Here is a 17,394-nt window from a genome sequence, read left to right as displayed (position 1 = left end):
GGTCCAAAATTTGAAGACTGATTGTTGTAACTGCCAAAATCATTGTAGCTTCCACCACCTCCAAAATTGCCTCCATCATTACCAAATCCATTATAGCCATCCCCAATGCCACCATATCCACCACCGCCATGGTTGCCACCAAAGCCACCACGACCACTGAAGTTTCCTCCACGACCAAAGTTGTCATTCCCACCGAAACCACCTCCACGATCACCACCAAAGTTTCCAGAACCACTTCGACGTCTTTGGCTGGATGAAGCACTAGCCATCCCTTGCTTTGACGGGGCTTTCCTAACTTCACAGTTGTGGCCATTCACAGTATGGTATTTCTGAATGACAATCTTATCCATGGAGTCATGGTCATCAAAGGTTACAAAGGCAAAGCCCCTTTTCTTGCCAGTGCCTCTGTCAGTCATGATTTCAATCACTTCAATTTTTTCATACTGTTCAAAATAATCTCTTAGGTGATGTTCTTCAGTGTCTTCTTTAATGCCACCAACGAATATTTTTTTCACAGTTAAGTGGGCACCTGGTCTTTGAGAATCTTCTCTTGAGACAGCTCTCTTTGGTTCCACAACTCTTCCATCCACTTTATATGGCCTTGCATTCATGGCTGCATCCACTTCTTCCACAGTTGCATACGTGACGAACCCAAGGTGTCTGGAGCACTGGTGTTTGGATCTCTCATTACCACACAGTCTGTGAGCGTTCCTCATTGCTCAAAATGGCTCTTCAGGCTCTCATCGGTTGTTTCAAAGCTCAACCCTCCAATGAAGAGCTTCCTCAGCTGTCCCAGCTCTTTAGGAGACTCTGACTTAGACATGATCGCAGGGAGAAGAGAGACTTTAACGATGCTTCTTCGGTGGCATCCACGGGCAGAAAATCTTCTCAGCTTTTAAGAAAATATTCTCTCCTATAGTTATGCCATGCAGTCTATTCATAGGGGCTAACTCTGCAGTCATGTCAGCCTCCACACTGACTCCTCAAGTAAACAACAACTGAGAAGTATCAGTAACATCTGTTAATTCATGAAGAGCCAAGAAAAACTACCTAAAGTCCTTTGACTTTTTAAAAAATTAATTACTGTGTTAGTTTCCCAGGGCTGCTGCAACAAATTGCCACAAACTTGGTGGTTTGAAGCAACATTCTTCTAGAGGCCAGAAGTCTGAATTATGGCGTTGGTAGGGTCACACTCCCTTTAGAGGCTGGGAGGCAGAATTTTTCTTTGCCTCTTTCAGCTTCTGGTGGTTTCTGGTTTCCTTGGCTTGTGGCCACATCATTCCAATGTTTGCCTTCATTTTCGTATCATCTTCTCTTCTTCTCTCTGTCTCTTGTCATTGGATTTAGGACTTACTGAAGTTATCCAGGATTATCTCATCTCATGATCCTTAACTTAATGACACCTGCAAAGGTCCTTTTTTAAAATAAGGTCACATTCACAGTTTCCAGGGATTTGAAGTGGATTAATTTGACGTGAATATATATTTTTGAAGGCTTTTCTTTGGCCCACCACAACTATTGATATTACTCCCAATGTCCTCAGCTCTCTGACCAACTGTTCTCACCGAAAGGCTAGTTTAATTTTTTTTTTAGAGGCAACTTCTTGCTTTGTCACCAAGGCTGGAGTGCAGTGGCGTGATCATAGCTGACCACAACCTCCAACTCCTGGGCTCAAGTGATCCTCCTGTCTAAGCCTCTCATGTTGCTGCGACTATAGATGTATGCCTCCATGCTCAGCTAATTTTGCCATGATCAGTTTTATTTTTTGTAGAGATGGGGGTCTCACTTTGTTGTCCAGACTGGTCTCAAACTCCTGACTTCAGGTGATCCTCCCGCCTTGACCTTCCAAAGTGGTGGAATTACAGGTGTGAGCCATCTTGAACTGGCTTAGGCTAAGAGTTTATTTTCTCTGGACACATTACTTTGGCTGCTTCAATAAAACACAATTTAATCAAATCGGCTTCAGTAAGCAGTTTTCCTTGCTTGGTTAACAAGTGAGGCACTAGAAAACTTACTGTGGTTGTAGTCAAATTTTCATTGTTTATTTCTGCGAAGAAATTCTGCTGTGAGAAAATAAAATGTTTTAAATTGTATAAGTTTTTTAACATCGCTTTCCTGTAATTTGGGAATATTATGATAAATGCTTAGTCTGGCAATGCTGCTATTTATCATATTCTTTGAGCACAGATTACTATCATTGCCTAATAAACACGCTGCTTTGCCATCTAATTAGATAAAATAATCCACACTCCACTGTTTCTTAATAGCACAACATTCTAAATCCATCTTTGTTTTGTTTGGGCTGATGCGTTTGCACTAGTAGTTTAAAAGTACTGTGGTATGGCTGGGCGCAGTGGCTCATGCCTGTAGTCCCAGCACTTTGGGAGGCTGAGGTGAGTGGATCACGAGGTCAGGAGTTCAAGATCAGCCTGCCCAACATGATAAAGCCCCATCTCTACTAAAAATACAAAAATTGGCTGGGCGTGGTGTAGAGTGCCTATAATCGGGAGGCTGAGGCAAGAGAATCGCTTGAACCCAGGAAGCAGAGGTTGCAGTGAGCCAAGATCGTGCCACTGCACTCCAGCCTGGGTGACAGAGCAAGACTCTGTCTTGGAAAAAAATAAAAATAAACAACAACAAAAAACCTATGGTATGGAAATATGTGTGGCTCTTGAAATGCTGTTGAATTATAACTGTGCCATTGCAATTTGTAGTGCACCAAGCAGCAGTTCTAAATGGTGAGTACCAGAAATGGTCTTTACTGAACCTATTCAAAAGCAGCCATAGATAGTACTGCATTGTCTAATATTGGCTGAGTTCCAATAAAACTTTATTTATGGATGCTTAGAGTTTTCATCTGTCACAAAATATTCTTGTTTTGATTTTTTTTTTCAACCATTGAAAAATGTGAAAACCATTCTCGCCTCTGGGCTGTACAAAAACATCGTAGGCCAGATTTGACCTAAGGGCTCTAATTTGTTGGCCCCTGGTTTAAATCTAAACTAGGAAAAGAAATGCATTAGTGTCTTAACCTCTTTTCTGTTGCTCATGACAGGATACCTGAAAGAGCGTAATTTATAAAGAAAGGGAATTTATTTCTTGCTGTTATAGAGGCTGAGGAGTCCAAGGTCAAGGGCCTTCTTGCTGGTGGGGACTATCTGCAGAGTCTGGTGAGGGCTTCTTGCTGGTGGGGACTATCTGCAGAGTCCCAAGGCGGCACAGGGTATCACATGGCAAGGGGGTTAGCACAATAGCTCAAATCTCTCTTTCTCTTATAAAACACCAGTCCTACTCCCATGGCAACCCATGAATTCATTAACCCATTGATCCATGAATATACGAATGGATTAATCCCTTCACAGGGCTAAAGCCCCATCATGACCCAGTCACCTCTTAAATACAGTCTGAGCCGGGCGCGGTGGCTCACGCCTGTAATCCCAGCACTTTGGGAGGCCGAGGCGGGTGGATCACGAGGTCAAGAGATCGAGACCATCCTGGTCAACATGGTGAAACCCTGTCTCTACTAAAAATACAAAAATTCAGCTGGGCATGGTGGCGTGTGCCTGTAATCCCAGCTACTCAGGAGGCTGAGGCAGGAGAATTGCCTGAACCCAGGAGGCGGAGGTGGCGGTGAGCCGAGATCGGGCCATTGCACTCCAGCCTGGGTAACAAGAGTGAAACTCTGTCTCAAAAAAAAATAAATAAATACAGTCTGAGTTCAACTTAACTAACCGAAAGGTGGGAGTGCAATGCTGCTGTATGTTGTACACAGGGTTTTGTTTGTTTATTTGTTTTTGTTTTTAGAGATGGAGTGGTGAAACTTTGCAGCTTTTACCCTAGAGTCCTTCTGTACAAGGAGGGTGCTGCATCCAGTCCACTGGTCTGCACATCAGGAAATACTTCCCCCACTGGGGTAAAAAGAAGACTTTGGGGAAAATAAAAGGAGAGTTTTAAGGGAGTCCATTTTGCATTCTCTTAGATGTGTTCTGTATGCACTTTTTCTTTTTTTTTTTTTTGAGACAGAGTTTCGCTCTTGTTGCCCAGGCTGGAGTACAATGATGCGATCTCAGCTCACGGCAACTCTCACCTCCCAGGTACAACCAATTCTCCTGCCTCAACCTCCCAAGTAGCTGGGCTTATAGGCGCATGCCACCATGCTCGGCTAATTTTTTGTTGTTGTATTTTCAGTAGTGATGGGGTTTCACCATGTTGGCTAGGCTGGTCTTGAACTTCTGACCTTGAGTGATCTGCCCACCTTGGCCTCCCAAAGTGCTGGGATTATAGGTGTGAGCCACTGTGCCCAGCTTGCACTTCTTTTATCTGCTTGAGAATGTACCTGCCATCAGCTAGTTTTCCTTTCCCTCTCTTGAGGAAGACGGACCTTTAATCCCCTTGGAAACTTACTGAAGTGCATTGCACAGGGTAGAAAACTCTCTGCAGTAACAGTCAAATAAACAATTTGAGATATTCATGTCAGAATTAATAGAGCAAATGATTAACGGTTAGGTAACATATCCTTTTATGATTCAGCTGATTTCCAATTATTTACATTCTTCAAAGAATAATTCAGAAATGTTTAGTTAATTTGGTCACAATTTACTCATATATGATGGAGTCAGTTGGTAAATTAAGTAAAATAACAAAGGCAAAAACAGAATTGATAAAGAGAGGGAAGAACGGGAGAGGAAAAATACTGCAGATGACCTAGGAACACGGTAAACTATCTGCTGTTAGCTGATTGTGGATGTATAAATCTCTTCAAGATTTAACTGCCTTATTTCACAGGTAATGGCAACGTTGACTCACAGAGTAAAGTGACTTTGTCTAAAGCAGGTTCTCAACAGCAGCAATTCTGGTATCTGGGGCCAGGTAATTCTTTGCTGTGGGGACTGTCCTATGCACTAGATGGTGTTTAGCAGCATTGCTGGCCTTTACCCACTGAATACCACTAGCCCCTTCTCCCAAACCCAAATAAATTCACACACTGCCAAATGCCGGGGGCAGGGGCGGGGCAAAATCGCCACTGGATGAGAACCACTGCTCTCAAGTAACATCCAGACTGGCACAGTGGCTCACGCCTGTAATCCCAGCACTTTGGGAGGCCGAGGTGGGCAGATCACCTGAGGTCAGGAGTTCGAGACCAGCCTGGCCAAGATGGTGAAACCCCATCTCTATTTAAAAAGTAATAATAAAGAAAGAAAAAAAGAAAGAAAAGAAACATCCAGTAGCAGGGTAGGTGACCAAGGATTCTATCACCCAAGAGATGACAGAAAGCTCTGGATAAACACGAACTCCGTTGCAATTCACAAGGCATTTTGTTTTTACTTCTCAAAAGAGCAGAGATTCTTTATAGGACATACTAGGTTGTCTTTTCTTCTCCCCTGACATTGGAAAGATGAAGTAACTGAAACATGACTTAGTAAAAACATTGTGCCAACTCGAAACCTTGATTTAGTAAAAATCTTAATGTTTAGATTCTTTGTCCAGTGGTAGTATTCATCAGATGTATTCAGCTTGCTCAGAAAGCCAAAAGGGCATTAAAACTACAAAAGCAAAGAAAAATAAGAAAACTTCCCATGTTTTGCTCAGTGAGTTGGCAAATGGTAGCAAAACAAAAACAAAAACAAAAAAAAAAAAAAGAGAAAGCTTCCCATGTTTGGATCTTGTTCTAGTTAGAAAGATTAAATTAAAATAACTGATTAGGCTTTTCGACTCATGAGCCAAATACTGTAATACCCTACCCTCTGATGGGTTTGGATTTTTAACATTACTCATGCTATCTCAGGAAGCGAGGTTACAGTTACTCTCCTTACAGCTGCTAAGTGTAGTAAGTTGAATGTAAGGATGCATTATATTGTTTGAATTGAGCCCCACTACTGATTCTTTAACAGATGGCATGAATTCTTATATGTAAATGATTTGGTGGAACTATTCCATCATAATTTCGAAATTGTTTATATATCAAGATAGCCTTAATTTGTAAATGTTTCAGTACAATGAGATTTTATTCCCTCTGTGATTCTGTTTGTTTTCTATTTTTATGAACGTTTTTCTCATAGGAAGAGAAACCTATTACTTCTTAACCTAGATCACTTGTTACATTAAAAAGCTGCTCTTTCAGCAATGTAAGTATATATGTATATGTTTTTATGAGGAAAAAAAAAAACCAGCAGCAGAGATTAGAAGACTGTCACAGTGCTTGGGAGAAGAAAGGAAGGCCCTCGTGGCCTTCGCAGTGAACGCCGGGACTTGTAGTTCCCCGCTTGACCGCTCCTTCTGGGCCGAGGTTTACTTCCTCTTTTGGCTGCGACAAGAGCTCCCGGAAGCTGAGGAGGCTTAAAGTCTTTCGCTTCCTTTCTCCGCCTCTTAGTCCCGCAGATTGCCAGTCGATACAGCCAATAGAAGGGCAGATTGGTACTTCCTGTTACTTGATTGGCTTAAAGTTTTGCAACCGCCCAGACAAACTTGCCGAGGATTGGCTGAGCCTTCAGTTTTGAAAATCATAGATTTCGCCCGCGCTGCGCCTCCCGGTTGCTGCTTCCGTGCGGTGAGCCCCGAAGTCCCGGAGCCGAGCGGGTCTGGGCAAGCGGGTCTTCAAGCTAGGGAGACCACCAGACTTGGATCGCAGCAGCTTTCAGGGGACGCGGCGCAGTCGAGTGAGTGCGCGTGGGCGTGGGGATTGGGAGGTGGTTCGCGATTTTTTCCCCCGGTCCTTTCCTCCCTCCCTGCCGACTCCCGACCAGAGTCGTAACTCCCTATCCCCGCCCCTGGCTGCCTGGGCATATGAGGGTCACTTCTTGCAAGTGGCGAGGTCGCCTGCCTTGGTTCTCAAGCCCGAGATGCTCCCCAGCCCTTCCACCTAGGCCCCCAGCTTCCTAGAGCATAGCCCCATCCCCTGCGCTCCCAGCTGCCTAGCACTTTGTTTTGTGCCTGCGATGATTATTGTTGATTTGCACGCGCAGGAAGCCCGAAACCGACTGTGTTGTTTGGTGGAATGATGCCAGATAGCGTTTCTGTACAGTTAAACCCCTCTCTCAACGCCCCCGCCCCCAGCTGAGCAGCATTTTAAACTGACCATTTCCTGAGGCTGAGCCGCCCCTTGTCACTCCCTAAGCCTATTCGCTTTCAGCGGTTCAGCCCCGTTCAGCTAACATGGGTGGCTGGCCAGGCTGCCTAGAGCCAAGACTGGGCGCCTGCTTTCAGAGGTTGATATCTAGAAGGCAGAATAGCCAGTGGTTAAGGGCACAGTTTAAATCCAGGCTATGCTCTTGATTTACCGGCTGACTTTGACTTAACTTCTCTTTGTCTCAGTTTCCTCATCTGCCCATGCATATCTTCAAGGTTGTGGTGAGAATTAAATGAGATGATGTCTGACTCGGGCATGGAGTAGGACTCAGTAAATGAGAGCAGCTGTATGAGCTTTCTGCTCAGAGGTATGGTAGGCGCCCAACTTACAGCACCCTCAGAAGGACAGGAGTCATAGAGGGCGATGGGGCCTCTAGTCTGGTGTATGGTGTGGAAGAAGTGTTGGAGAGGAAGACTGGAGAGTGTCTCCCTTGGTGGGCGTTGGATGCTCTTTGTGTGTAGGTGCTTACATGGGCTGAAGAAGAGGTTTTTGCTGCTTTTCCAGGAGGCTGATTCTTGGTACACTGACTCCTTTTTCAGGGTCACCTCTGTTTTAACATACTGTAACTCTTTTTAAATGGCTGCGCTAGGTCTGCTTAAAAGCAAACTTCCCCACTGAAAGAAGCCTAAATGTTTTCATGGACTTTGTGAAAGAAGCTCTCATCCACATTGCCCATTTGAACAAATAGCTTTTAAAAAGTTAGCCAGTTTTTGCTTTTCTTTGCAAACCTTTGGCTTCCTTAAAGTTTTGTCTTTTCTGGCCTGATGCCCTGCACTTTGCCAGGACTGTAGTCTGGGTGCAGAAGGACTAGGGGAAGCAAGAGGGATGGCAGTGAAAAGGCCTTGCCCATGACTGGCTGGCCTCAGAGCTTTCAGCCCAAAGCCTGTACGATCCTCCCATTTGGCCCTGACCCGATTGTTGCTGCCGTTGGCGTCTAGGAGCAGGGGCTTTAGACATGTGTTGGCCAGTTCTAACCTGTGCAGATTAAGTTTATTTGGTGACCCTTGGGTGTGGTAGGGGTGAGAACCTGTAGGATGTTTATTTCTTTTCTTCTTCTTCTTTTTTTTTTTTTTTTCTTGAGACAGAGTTTTGCTCTTGTTGCCCAGGCTGGAGTGCAATGTTGCGATCTCAGCTCACTGCAACACCACCACCCTCCCCCCTGCCCCGGTACAAGTGATTCTCCTGCCTCAGCCTCTTGAGTAGCTGGGATTACAGGCGCGGGCCAACACACCTAGCTAATTTTTGTATTTTTAGTGCATACAGGCTTTCGCCACATTGGCCAGGCTGGTCTCAAACTCCTGACCTAAGGGAGTCCACCTGCCTCATCCTCCCCAAAGTGCTAGGATTACAGGTGTGAGTCACCATACCCGGCCCTGTAGGATGTTTATTTCTAAGTGTAGAGTTGGAATATGGTTGTCTCTTGGTACCCTTCAAGGGATTGGTTTCAGGACCTCCTCTGGATACCAAGATTCATAGCTGTTCAAACCCCTGAAATAAAATGACATAGTTTTTGCATATAACCTGCACACATGCTCCTATATACTTTGTATCTCCACATTACTTATAACACCTAATACGATGTAAAAGCTATGCAAATAGTTGTTATACTATGTTATTAGGGGATAATGACAAGGGGAAAGAGTCTATATGTGTTCAGTACAGGTGCAGCTTTTTTTCAAATATTTTCCACTGGTGGTTGGTTGCATCTATGGATGTGGGACTTACAGGTATGGGGGGCTGACTATACTTCTTCCTTGCTTGAGGTTTTTGTAATGGTTATGGAGTTTTTTTTTTTTTTTTGAGACAGAGTCTTGCTGTGATGCCCAGGCTGGAGTGCAAAGGTGCAATCTTGGCTCACTACAACCACTGCTTCCCGGGTTCAAGCAATTCTTTTGCCTCAGCCTCCCAAGTAGCTGGGATTACAGGTGCACACCACCATGCCTGGCTAATTTTTTTGTAATTTTAGTAGAGACAGGGTTTTGCCATGTTGGCCAGGCTGGGCCTGAACTCCTGACCTCAAGTGATCCACCTGCCTTGGCCTACCAAAGTGTTGGGATTACAGGTGTGAGCCACCACGCCCGGCCTGTTAACAAGCTTTAAGGAGGATACCAGAGCTGCTAAGTTTTATAAGAAAGTGAGAAAAAACCGTTTTTGTGTTTTCCCTTGCTCAATGCTGGTAGGCAAGATTTCTTTTTTTTTTTTCTTTTTTTGAAACAGAATCTCACTCTTTTGCAAGGCACCAGGCTGGAGTGCAGTGGCGTGATCTCAGCTCACTGCAACCTCTGCCTCCCAGCTTCAAGCAATTCTCCTGCCTCAGCCTCCCAAGTAGTTGGGACTACAGGTGCACGGCACCATGGCCGGCTAATTTTTTTGTATTTTTAATTGAGGCGAGGTTTCACTATGTTGGCCAGGATGGTCTCGATCTCTTGACCTCATGATCCGCCCACCTTGGCCTCTCAAAGTGCTGGGATTACAGGTGTGAGCCACTGCGCCTGGCTGGCAAAATTTCTTAAAAGCAAGACACTGCTTACTGTTCCCTTCATGTTCTATTTACGCTCCATTTGGAGGGCATTTCAGCTCAAGGGAGAGGGGTGTGGGAGGCCCCTTTGAGGGCATATCTCTGGATCCCTACTTTCTCACTCATTCCTTTAGAACACAGAACCCGTTCTGTCCACTGGCCTCTTAAAGAGGCAGTTGGGTTTGATGTTCTTTGACCTGATGTCTGGAGTCAGCGTGCATGTAGTGCACAGTGGCTGTGTCTACCTCACTTAACTGTGAGCAGTAAGAGGAGTGCCTATCAAAGAGCCACAGCTGGACTGTGTTTGGGCAGGGAGCGAGGAGCACTGGGGTGGCCAGGAAGGCAGATGGCAGTGCCCTGTCATCGTAAGCCCAGAAAAGGCTATTTGTAAGGAGGACCGTCAATGTCAGAATTGGCTGGGAAGTATGGACTTTTGGGATCAGTCATGCCGTGTGGGGTGGGGACAGGGAGGTATTTAAAGAGTGTAAGTAGAAGGGCCCTTCTTCATAGAAACGAGGCTAGGGGATTAGTGTTTGGAATTCTGCAGCTCTGGGGAGTGGCTGTGAGCAGAGAGGGGCACTGGTTTGGGCACTGGGTGTTCGTGGTGGTTGTGGGTGGGGTGGATATTGCAGCTTGGAGAAAGCCCCAGACCCCTACCCTGAGCCCCTAACTTGTGCCTCTTGTCACTGCCTTCACCAGACAGAGCCACCATGGGGACAACAGCCCCAGGGCCCATTCACCTGCTAGAGCTATGTGACCAGAAGCTCATGGAGTTTCTCTGCACCATGGACAATAAGGACTTGGTGTGGCTTGAGGAGATCCAGGAGGAGGCCATGCGCATGTTCACCAGGTGAAGGCCGGGGCCCAGTCAGGGGCTGGGGACACCAGGGTCTGTCTGGGCTGCCGTGGTCTTGGGGATATAACAGGCCCTCTTGCCTGCCTGCCTTGCAAAACAGACGGCCTGTCAGGGCTGCCTGCTGTATACTCTGTGCAGTGTGCTAGGGGCCTGATCTAGTGTCGTGGGAAGAGGCAGCAGGAGAGGCCAAAGTCCCTTGCCTGTTCACCATAGTTGGTGACCGGGCCTCTCAGGTTGCGGGGCTCTGGGCGTGCACCTGAGAGCTTGCTTCCCTGCTGTGTCTGGGAGGAAGCCCTGAGTGCCCACAGGTGACTTGCACATGGCCTTGGACAGCTCGGTTGGTGCTGGTCACCCCAGCTTGACCTGTCACTGTCAGAAATGGGCAGGGGCCAGGCTGGGTGGGGGATGGGACCAGTGGCTCCCAGGCACCCTCAAGTGATACCCTTCTTGTACCAAACAGAGAATTCAGCAAAGAGCCAGAGCTGATGCCCAAAACACCTTCTCAGAAGAACCGACGGAAGAAGAGATGGATTTCTTATGTTCAGGATGAAAACAGGGACCCCATCAGGAAAAGGTAGGAAGGGCAGGGGGAGCGTGGGCTGGGCGCTGGGCTCTGCGGAGGCTTGGTGCCATCTGGGAAGAGTTCCATTCCGAAGGTGTTGATTTGGAAGTAGCAGCCTGTAGGAGGGGTGGTGGGTACCACTGCGGGTACTGTGTGGGCCATGCTGAGAGGGGTTGGGATGCCATCGGGAACTATGGCATGACCCAAGACCCTGGAGTCCAGCGCTGTGGCTGTGTGTTGGGAGTGGTGGTGTTTGATCTGGGCCCTGGAGGATGGGAAAGAGAAGCCGACCTTCTGTTAGGCGAGAGTGACCAGGGGTGCGGCCCACCCAGCTTGTCCCCGCCCCCACATTGTCATGCTTGTTTTGGTCCCCCTCAGGAATGACTGGGGCTGCAGAGTGCTAGGGAAAGAGGCTGGGTCTAGGGGTTAGGCCTGGGTGTGAACCTCAGCTCTGCCCTTAGCAGAACGTTATGGCTTTGAATTGAATTTCTGCTTCTCTGAGCCCCCATTCCTCACGCCTAAGACGGGGATAGTGGTCCCTACCTCTCAGGGGTGTGCTTTGGATTAAGGGAGAGCATGTGTAAGGCTTTCAGTGGGTGCTCGGTTCTGTGTGACTTAAGTCAGGCGGAGGTTTGGATGAATATAATCTTCATAGCCAGTTCTGTGAGGACTGTGGCATGATCCCCAGTTTACAGTTACAAGACTGAAGCTCAGGCAAGAACGGCCTCATGGCTAGAGGTCGCAGAGTCTGGGCTGCAACCCAGATCTCTTGCCTTCAGATTCTCTCATCATGCTCCATCCAAGCTGGTGGCTCTTGGGGAGACTGGGGTGCCACCCTGTCCTTCTGTCCGTCAGCCTCTGCCCTGCTGCCTCTCAGGTTATCCCGCAGAAAGTCTCGGAGCAGCCAGCTGAGCTCCCGTCGTCTCCGCAGCAAGGACAGTGTGGAGAAGCTGGCCACACTGGTGGGGGAGAATGGCTCCGTCCTACGGCGTGTAACTCGTGCTGCAGCTGCAGCGGCCGCGGCCACCTTGACATTGGCTGCACCTTCGCCCACCCCTGAGTCTCCCACGATGCTGACCAAGAAGCCCGAGGATAGCCGTACCCAGTGCCAGCTCGTGCCCATGGTGGAGATTGGCAACAGCGAGCGCCAGAATGCTGAGCAGCACCTCACCCAGCTCATGTCTGCCCAGCCTCTGCCTCATGCTCTGTCTCCAACTCTAGCTTCAGCCGCAGCCACAGCTCCAGCCTCCCAGGGCATCCTGACATCGGATGAGGAATCAACACCCAAGAAGTCAAAGGCCAGGATACTGGAGTCCGTCACAATGAGCTCCCTGATGACTACACCCCAGGACCCCAAGGGTCGAGGGGTTGGGACGGGGCGGTCTGTGTCCAAGCTCAGGATTGCACAGGTCTCCCCTGGCCCACGGGACTCGCCGGCCTCTCCAGACTCTCAGTGGCAGGAGCGGGTGCTGGCTCCCATCCTGCCGGATAATTTCTCCACACCCACGGGCTCCCACGCCAACTCTCGGCCGGTGCGGCGCAGCCTGATCGCCCCATCCTCCCCAGGTCCCCAAGTCTCAGCCCAAAAGTACTCTCCGGTAGCCAAACAGGAAAGCGTCTGCAGGCCGGTGGCCAAACAGGAAAGCGTCTGCAGGGCAAGCAGAAGGCTTGCCAAGAAGACTGCCGAAGAGCCGGCTCCCTCTGGCCGCATCATCTGTGAGTCTCGGGGCTTGGCAATGGTGGGGTGTGGCTGGTGGTCCTTGGTGTCAGGCTCAGATGGAGGGTTTCTGAGGGACTATCTAGTGAGGAGCTGTCCAGAGGACTTTCTGCAGTGAGTTGGACGTTCCGCATCTGGGCTGTCCTGGGCGGTGACTGCTTAGCTGGCCTCATCCGGCTATCGTGTCCTCAAAACGTGGCTAGTCTGATTGATAAACTAAATTTTAAATTGTATTGCATATAATTAATTTAGAATTAAATAATTACATGTAGCTAGTGGCTGCCACATTGGATGGTACAAATCTGACCCAGCGTACTTGCTTTACAAGTGAGGAAGCTGAGATTCAGGGAGGTTGGCCACCATGTGGCCGTGGTAAGCCCGGAGCCTGGGCCTCTTCCCCAGGCCCAGCTCATTCCTCCCATCCCTGTGCTGCAGAGGCTGCTGAAATTCACCAGATTTGTGCACCACCCATTGACGACATTGTGTTTGGTCTGGAGGAGGGAATTCTCACGGCAGCAGGCTCCTTCTAGGAGAATGGATGACTGGGCATCTGATGGGAGGCAGGAGGGGTCACCAAGCTGACTCTGGAGCTCTGGAGCAAGCCCGCCTTTGTCTGAGTGCCAACTCAGCCATTCACCCAGCCTGCAGCCTTGGGCAGGTCCTGGCAACTTCGTGGGCCTCCATTCCTTGCCTGTCAACTGGGGCTAATAGCATCACTTCAAACAGCCATTGTGAGGTTTTCTTTGGTTACCCCATACAGGGAGTTTAGAAGGGTTCCTGGCTTATAGGAACGGCTTGGTGACGTTAGCTGCTCTCTCAGATCTCAGCTTAGGGGGCCATCCCCCACTGGAGCGGGTGTCAGAAGGGGCAGGCTGGCTGCATGAGGAGGTGAGGTCTGAGCTGGGAGGGTTCTGAAGGATGGCTGTGCTTTTGCTGAGTGGGAAAAATGCAGGCATATGCATTCCTGGCAGAGGGAACAGCTTGTACAAGGACCTGATGCCCAAAGCAGCAAGTGATGGGTGTCTGGGGCTCATGTGTCACACAGGAGCTTGAATTTGACCCCACTGTAGCAAAAGAAGTAGCCTGACGATGGGGAAGGGAGGGAGGCAGGGAGACCAGGTAGGAGGCTGCCGTCAGGATGCAGGCAGAGGATGGGCAAAGCAGCAGATTGGTGACAAGGATAGGCCAGGATTTATTTATTTATTTATTTATTTATGAGACAGAGTCTTGCTCTGTTGCCCAGGCTGGAGTACAATGGCATGATCTTGGCTCACTGCAACCTCTGCATCTCAGATTCAAGCAATTCTCCTGCCTCAGCCTCGAGTAGCAGGGATTACAAGTGCCTGCTGCTATGCCTGGCTAATTTTTGTTTTTTTAGTAGAGACGGGTTTTCACCATGTTGGCCAGGCTGGTTTCGAACTCCTGACCTCAAGTGATCACCTGCCTCAGCCTCCCAAGGTGCTGGGATTACAGGCGTGAGCCACTGTACCCAGCCCAGGTTTTATCTTTACACATAGGAAATAGTAGCTAGCATCTGCCTGACACTTTAAAATTTATAAAAGGAAAGGTTATCTCATTTGGTCCTTGCAGCAGCACTGTTAGCTTGTTAGGATTTTTTCACTTTACAGAGAAGGAAACTGAGGCTTCACGAGGCCATGGAGTCTGTAAATCGGGAAGCTGAGGCTTGAGCACTGTATGTTTCATTCTGTCCGGAAAGGCAGGTGCTTGCAGAAGAGGCTTTGTGCAAGGCCCTAGGGCAGGGCCTGTCAGGCAGGGGAGGGCACCTCACCTTGGCAGCTTTCTCTCGGCCTGAGTCACACTGCCTGGGGAAGGGCCTGCTCCAGGGTTTGGGGAGACACGGTCTGGGGCGTGCACAGATGTGCAGTCTGGCACACTGTCTATTTCTGGATTCTCAGAAGGACCTAAATGGTTCTGATCTGTTTTGGAGATTTTCTCAGGCCTGGATCTGATCCTGGGAAGGGGCCCAAGGGGGCAGGTGAGCCTGGACCTGTAGAGGGAGGGCCAGGCAGGGTTGCAGAGACTCTCTGGAGACCTTTGGAGCAGACACCCGGATCTGCAGCTCTCATGCCCGTCCGTCACTCTTCCCTCTCCATCTAGTGTTTCCCTGCCCATGAATGGGCTTTTGATTTGACTGGTGCATGTGACCCAGGTCTGTCTGACTCCAAGCCCAGCGTCATCTCTCTTCTTAAGGTGGGAGGAGGAGAGAGAGAAGGACACAGGATCTGGGATCTGGAGTCACAGACCCTGGGTGACCTTGGGCACACCCCTTCTCTCCACCTCAGTTTCTGTCTCTGTGAAGTGGTGATAACACTTGTCTTGAATGTGAATAGAGAACTCATCTTTGTGCTTGGGTATAGTGGATGCTCAGTGCATCTTATTTAAGCCAAAGAAATGATAAAACTGACCAACGGTTGACTCTCAGTTTAGGTGTGACAAGACTGACCCATATCGATGGAGCTGCAAGAGTGTCAGGGTGTGGGGTGGTGACAGGGAGGAGGCTTCCCCAGGCTCTTCCCCACACCAGGCTCTGGGGGGAGTAGATCTTGGGCAGCTCAGACGTGAGGTCTTGGTTTGGGTTTTCCCCAGGAACAGCCCTTGATCGCAAGGATTTGAGTGCATTTCATTAATTATTGGGAAATTAACAAATTTAATTTCCCAAAAATTAAATTCGGGAGGGGAAAGAAACACCTGAAGCAGAGGAATGGGAATGTGAGACAGGAAAAAAAGCCAACAGTCAGGGTGGGCACGGGGGGCCTCTGGAAGCCAGTGTGGGGCCCTGGGGCATGGAACGGCTGGGTGTAGGCAGGAATCCCCTGCCTCCTGGCCTGGCGCACACCTGCCAGAGGGGACCGTCGGGCAGCAGTTCTGAGTGGATAGGAAGGGACAGGCCTGCTGCCTCAGGGCTCCTCCTTGGGGCTCCCAGCCACCTCTGCACTGGAGAACAGCCCTTCCGTCCCTCTGCCAGGACTTAGGCCACTTCCCTACCAGCTCTGAGGCCTGAATGGCATGCAAATGACACTTAACATTCCAGAGAAGTCCCGTGCTGGTGGGATAGCCATGCAGTCATGTGGGCGTCTTCATCAGGGAGCACGTGAGCTGGGCTGAGATGGCATGAGATGAGGGGGACGTATCCTCTGCGTATAGACCTCTCAAATGGGGGTGATCACCACCCGTGACTGTCAGCCTGGCCCCGCAGCTGCTCCCGCCACCTCCCCAAACCTGGCTGCTACACCCAGGAAGGGTCCCGGCTTCCCTTCCCTGTGCCTGGCCTGTTGTCTTCCCTCTTTTTCTGAGACCCTGTTCGTTCCAGTCTCCTGCCGGCTGCCTCCCAGCCTGACCGCTGGCCACACTCCCGTGGCTCAGGATGCGCCAGCTCAGCTACCTTTTCTCCGTTCCCCAAAAGAGCCTCTTTTTTCCTGCCTTGTGGCCTTGGCCCTCCTCCTCCCTAGACCAGTGGCACTGGGAACAGGCATGCTCCCAGCTAGCAAAAAGCCTGGACATGAAGCTAGCAGCCATGGTGAGGATGCCAGGGTGAGTGCTGAGGGTGAGGGTCCTGGGCTTCCTGTTTTAAAAATGATTGAGTCTCAGCCTCAAAAAACTTTGACAGCCAGGATAACATGGCCAAACCCTGTCTCTACAAAAAGGGAAAAAATTAGCCAGGTATGGTGGCTTGTGCCTGTAGTGCCAGCTACTCAGGAGGCTGAGGTGGGAGGATTGCTTGAACCCAGGAGGTCAAGGCTCAATGAGCTGACATTGTGTCACTGCACTCCAGCCTGGGTGACAGAGCAAGACCCTGTTTAAAAAAAAAGCTTTTGATTATGAGGTCGTATCTACTGATAGTTATTGTATTAGAAATTGAAACTGGAGTTTAAAAGTATTTTAAATATGAATTAATATTTTAATATAAATATTTAGTACCTTAAAGATTTTAAAATGTTGTTTAATATTTTAACATTACAAAATGCAAATACCAAGCCCAACACCTGTTTACAGTAAGACTTTTTATGAAAAAATAACTTTTCCAAAGCAAACATGTACTGAGGAGACTGGCATTATTCTGCGCTTTGCAAATCTCTTTATTGGGTGGCTTTAAAGAAGCCACATTCTGAGTTTGGTCTGTTGAACTGCGCCGTTTGGGTTAAAGTAGTTGAAGAACATCTGGTCTCACACAGACGTATAGTTGGGAAAGGGAGGAGTATCTTAATAGCTTTTTCAGATAATTGTGCATATTCTTTGTTATTAAGACCAGTACAAGAAGTGATAGTTCTTAAAGGTTTGTTGTAATAGGGAATCTGAAACCACGTCGTTGATGCCACATGGATCTACCGTGCACTTTTTTTTTTTCTTTTTGAGACGGAGTCTTGCTCTGTTGCCCAGGCTAGGGTGTAATGGCTTGATCTCGGCTCACTGCAACCTCTGCCTCCCGGTTCAAGCGATTCTCCTGCCTCGGCCTCCCGAGTAACTGAGATTACAGGTGCCCACCAATACCCGACTAATTTTTGTATTTTTAGTGGAGATGGAGTTCCACCATATTGGCCAGGCTGGTCTCAAACTCCTGACCTCAAATGATCTGTCCTCCTCTGCCTCTCAAAGT

The 17,394-nt window shown here is 48.7% G+C and overlaps 1 protein-coding gene and 1 pseudogene across 3 annotated transcripts in view; one reads left to right on the top strand and one right to left on the bottom strand.

Annotated features, from left to right (window-relative positions):
• The window catches only part of LOC108286271, a 1,958-nt pseudogene extending 1,081 nt beyond the window's left edge, over positions 1-877 (bottom strand). Inside the window, exon 1 of the transcript XR_001817871.2 lies at positions 1-877. The product of XR_001817871.2 is annotated as a heterogeneous nuclear ribonucleoprotein A1-like (transcript).
• Positions 878-6,453: 5,576 nt separating this feature from the next.
• LOC108286213 (inner centromere protein) overlaps positions 6,454-17,394 on the top strand; it is a 29,630-nt gene continuing 18,689 nt past the window's right edge. For both annotated transcript variants that reach the window (XM_017503823.1, XM_017503825.2), the window contains exons 1-4: positions 6,454-6,656; positions 10,344-10,494; positions 10,961-11,074; positions 11,940-12,778. In XM_017503823.1, the coding sequence (XP_017359312.1) occupies positions 10,355-10,494; positions 10,961-11,074; positions 11,940-12,778 (1,093 nt within the window). In that variant the 5' untranslated portion in view covers positions 6,454-6,656; positions 10,344-10,354. The remainder of the gene's footprint in view (positions 6,657-10,343; positions 10,495-10,960; positions 11,075-11,939; positions 12,779-17,394) is intronic.

This window comes from Cebus imitator, unplaced genomic scaffold (genome assembly GCF_001604975.1).
Source record: "Cebus imitator isolate Cc_AM_T3 unplaced genomic scaffold, Cebus_imitator-1.0 Scaffold316, whole genome shotgun sequence".
Classification (NCBI taxonomy): domain Eukaryota; kingdom Metazoa; phylum Chordata; class Mammalia; order Primates; family Cebidae; genus Cebus; species Cebus imitator.
Note: the sequence above shows the minus strand (reverse complement) of the source record. Positions and strands in the feature narration are given on the sequence as shown.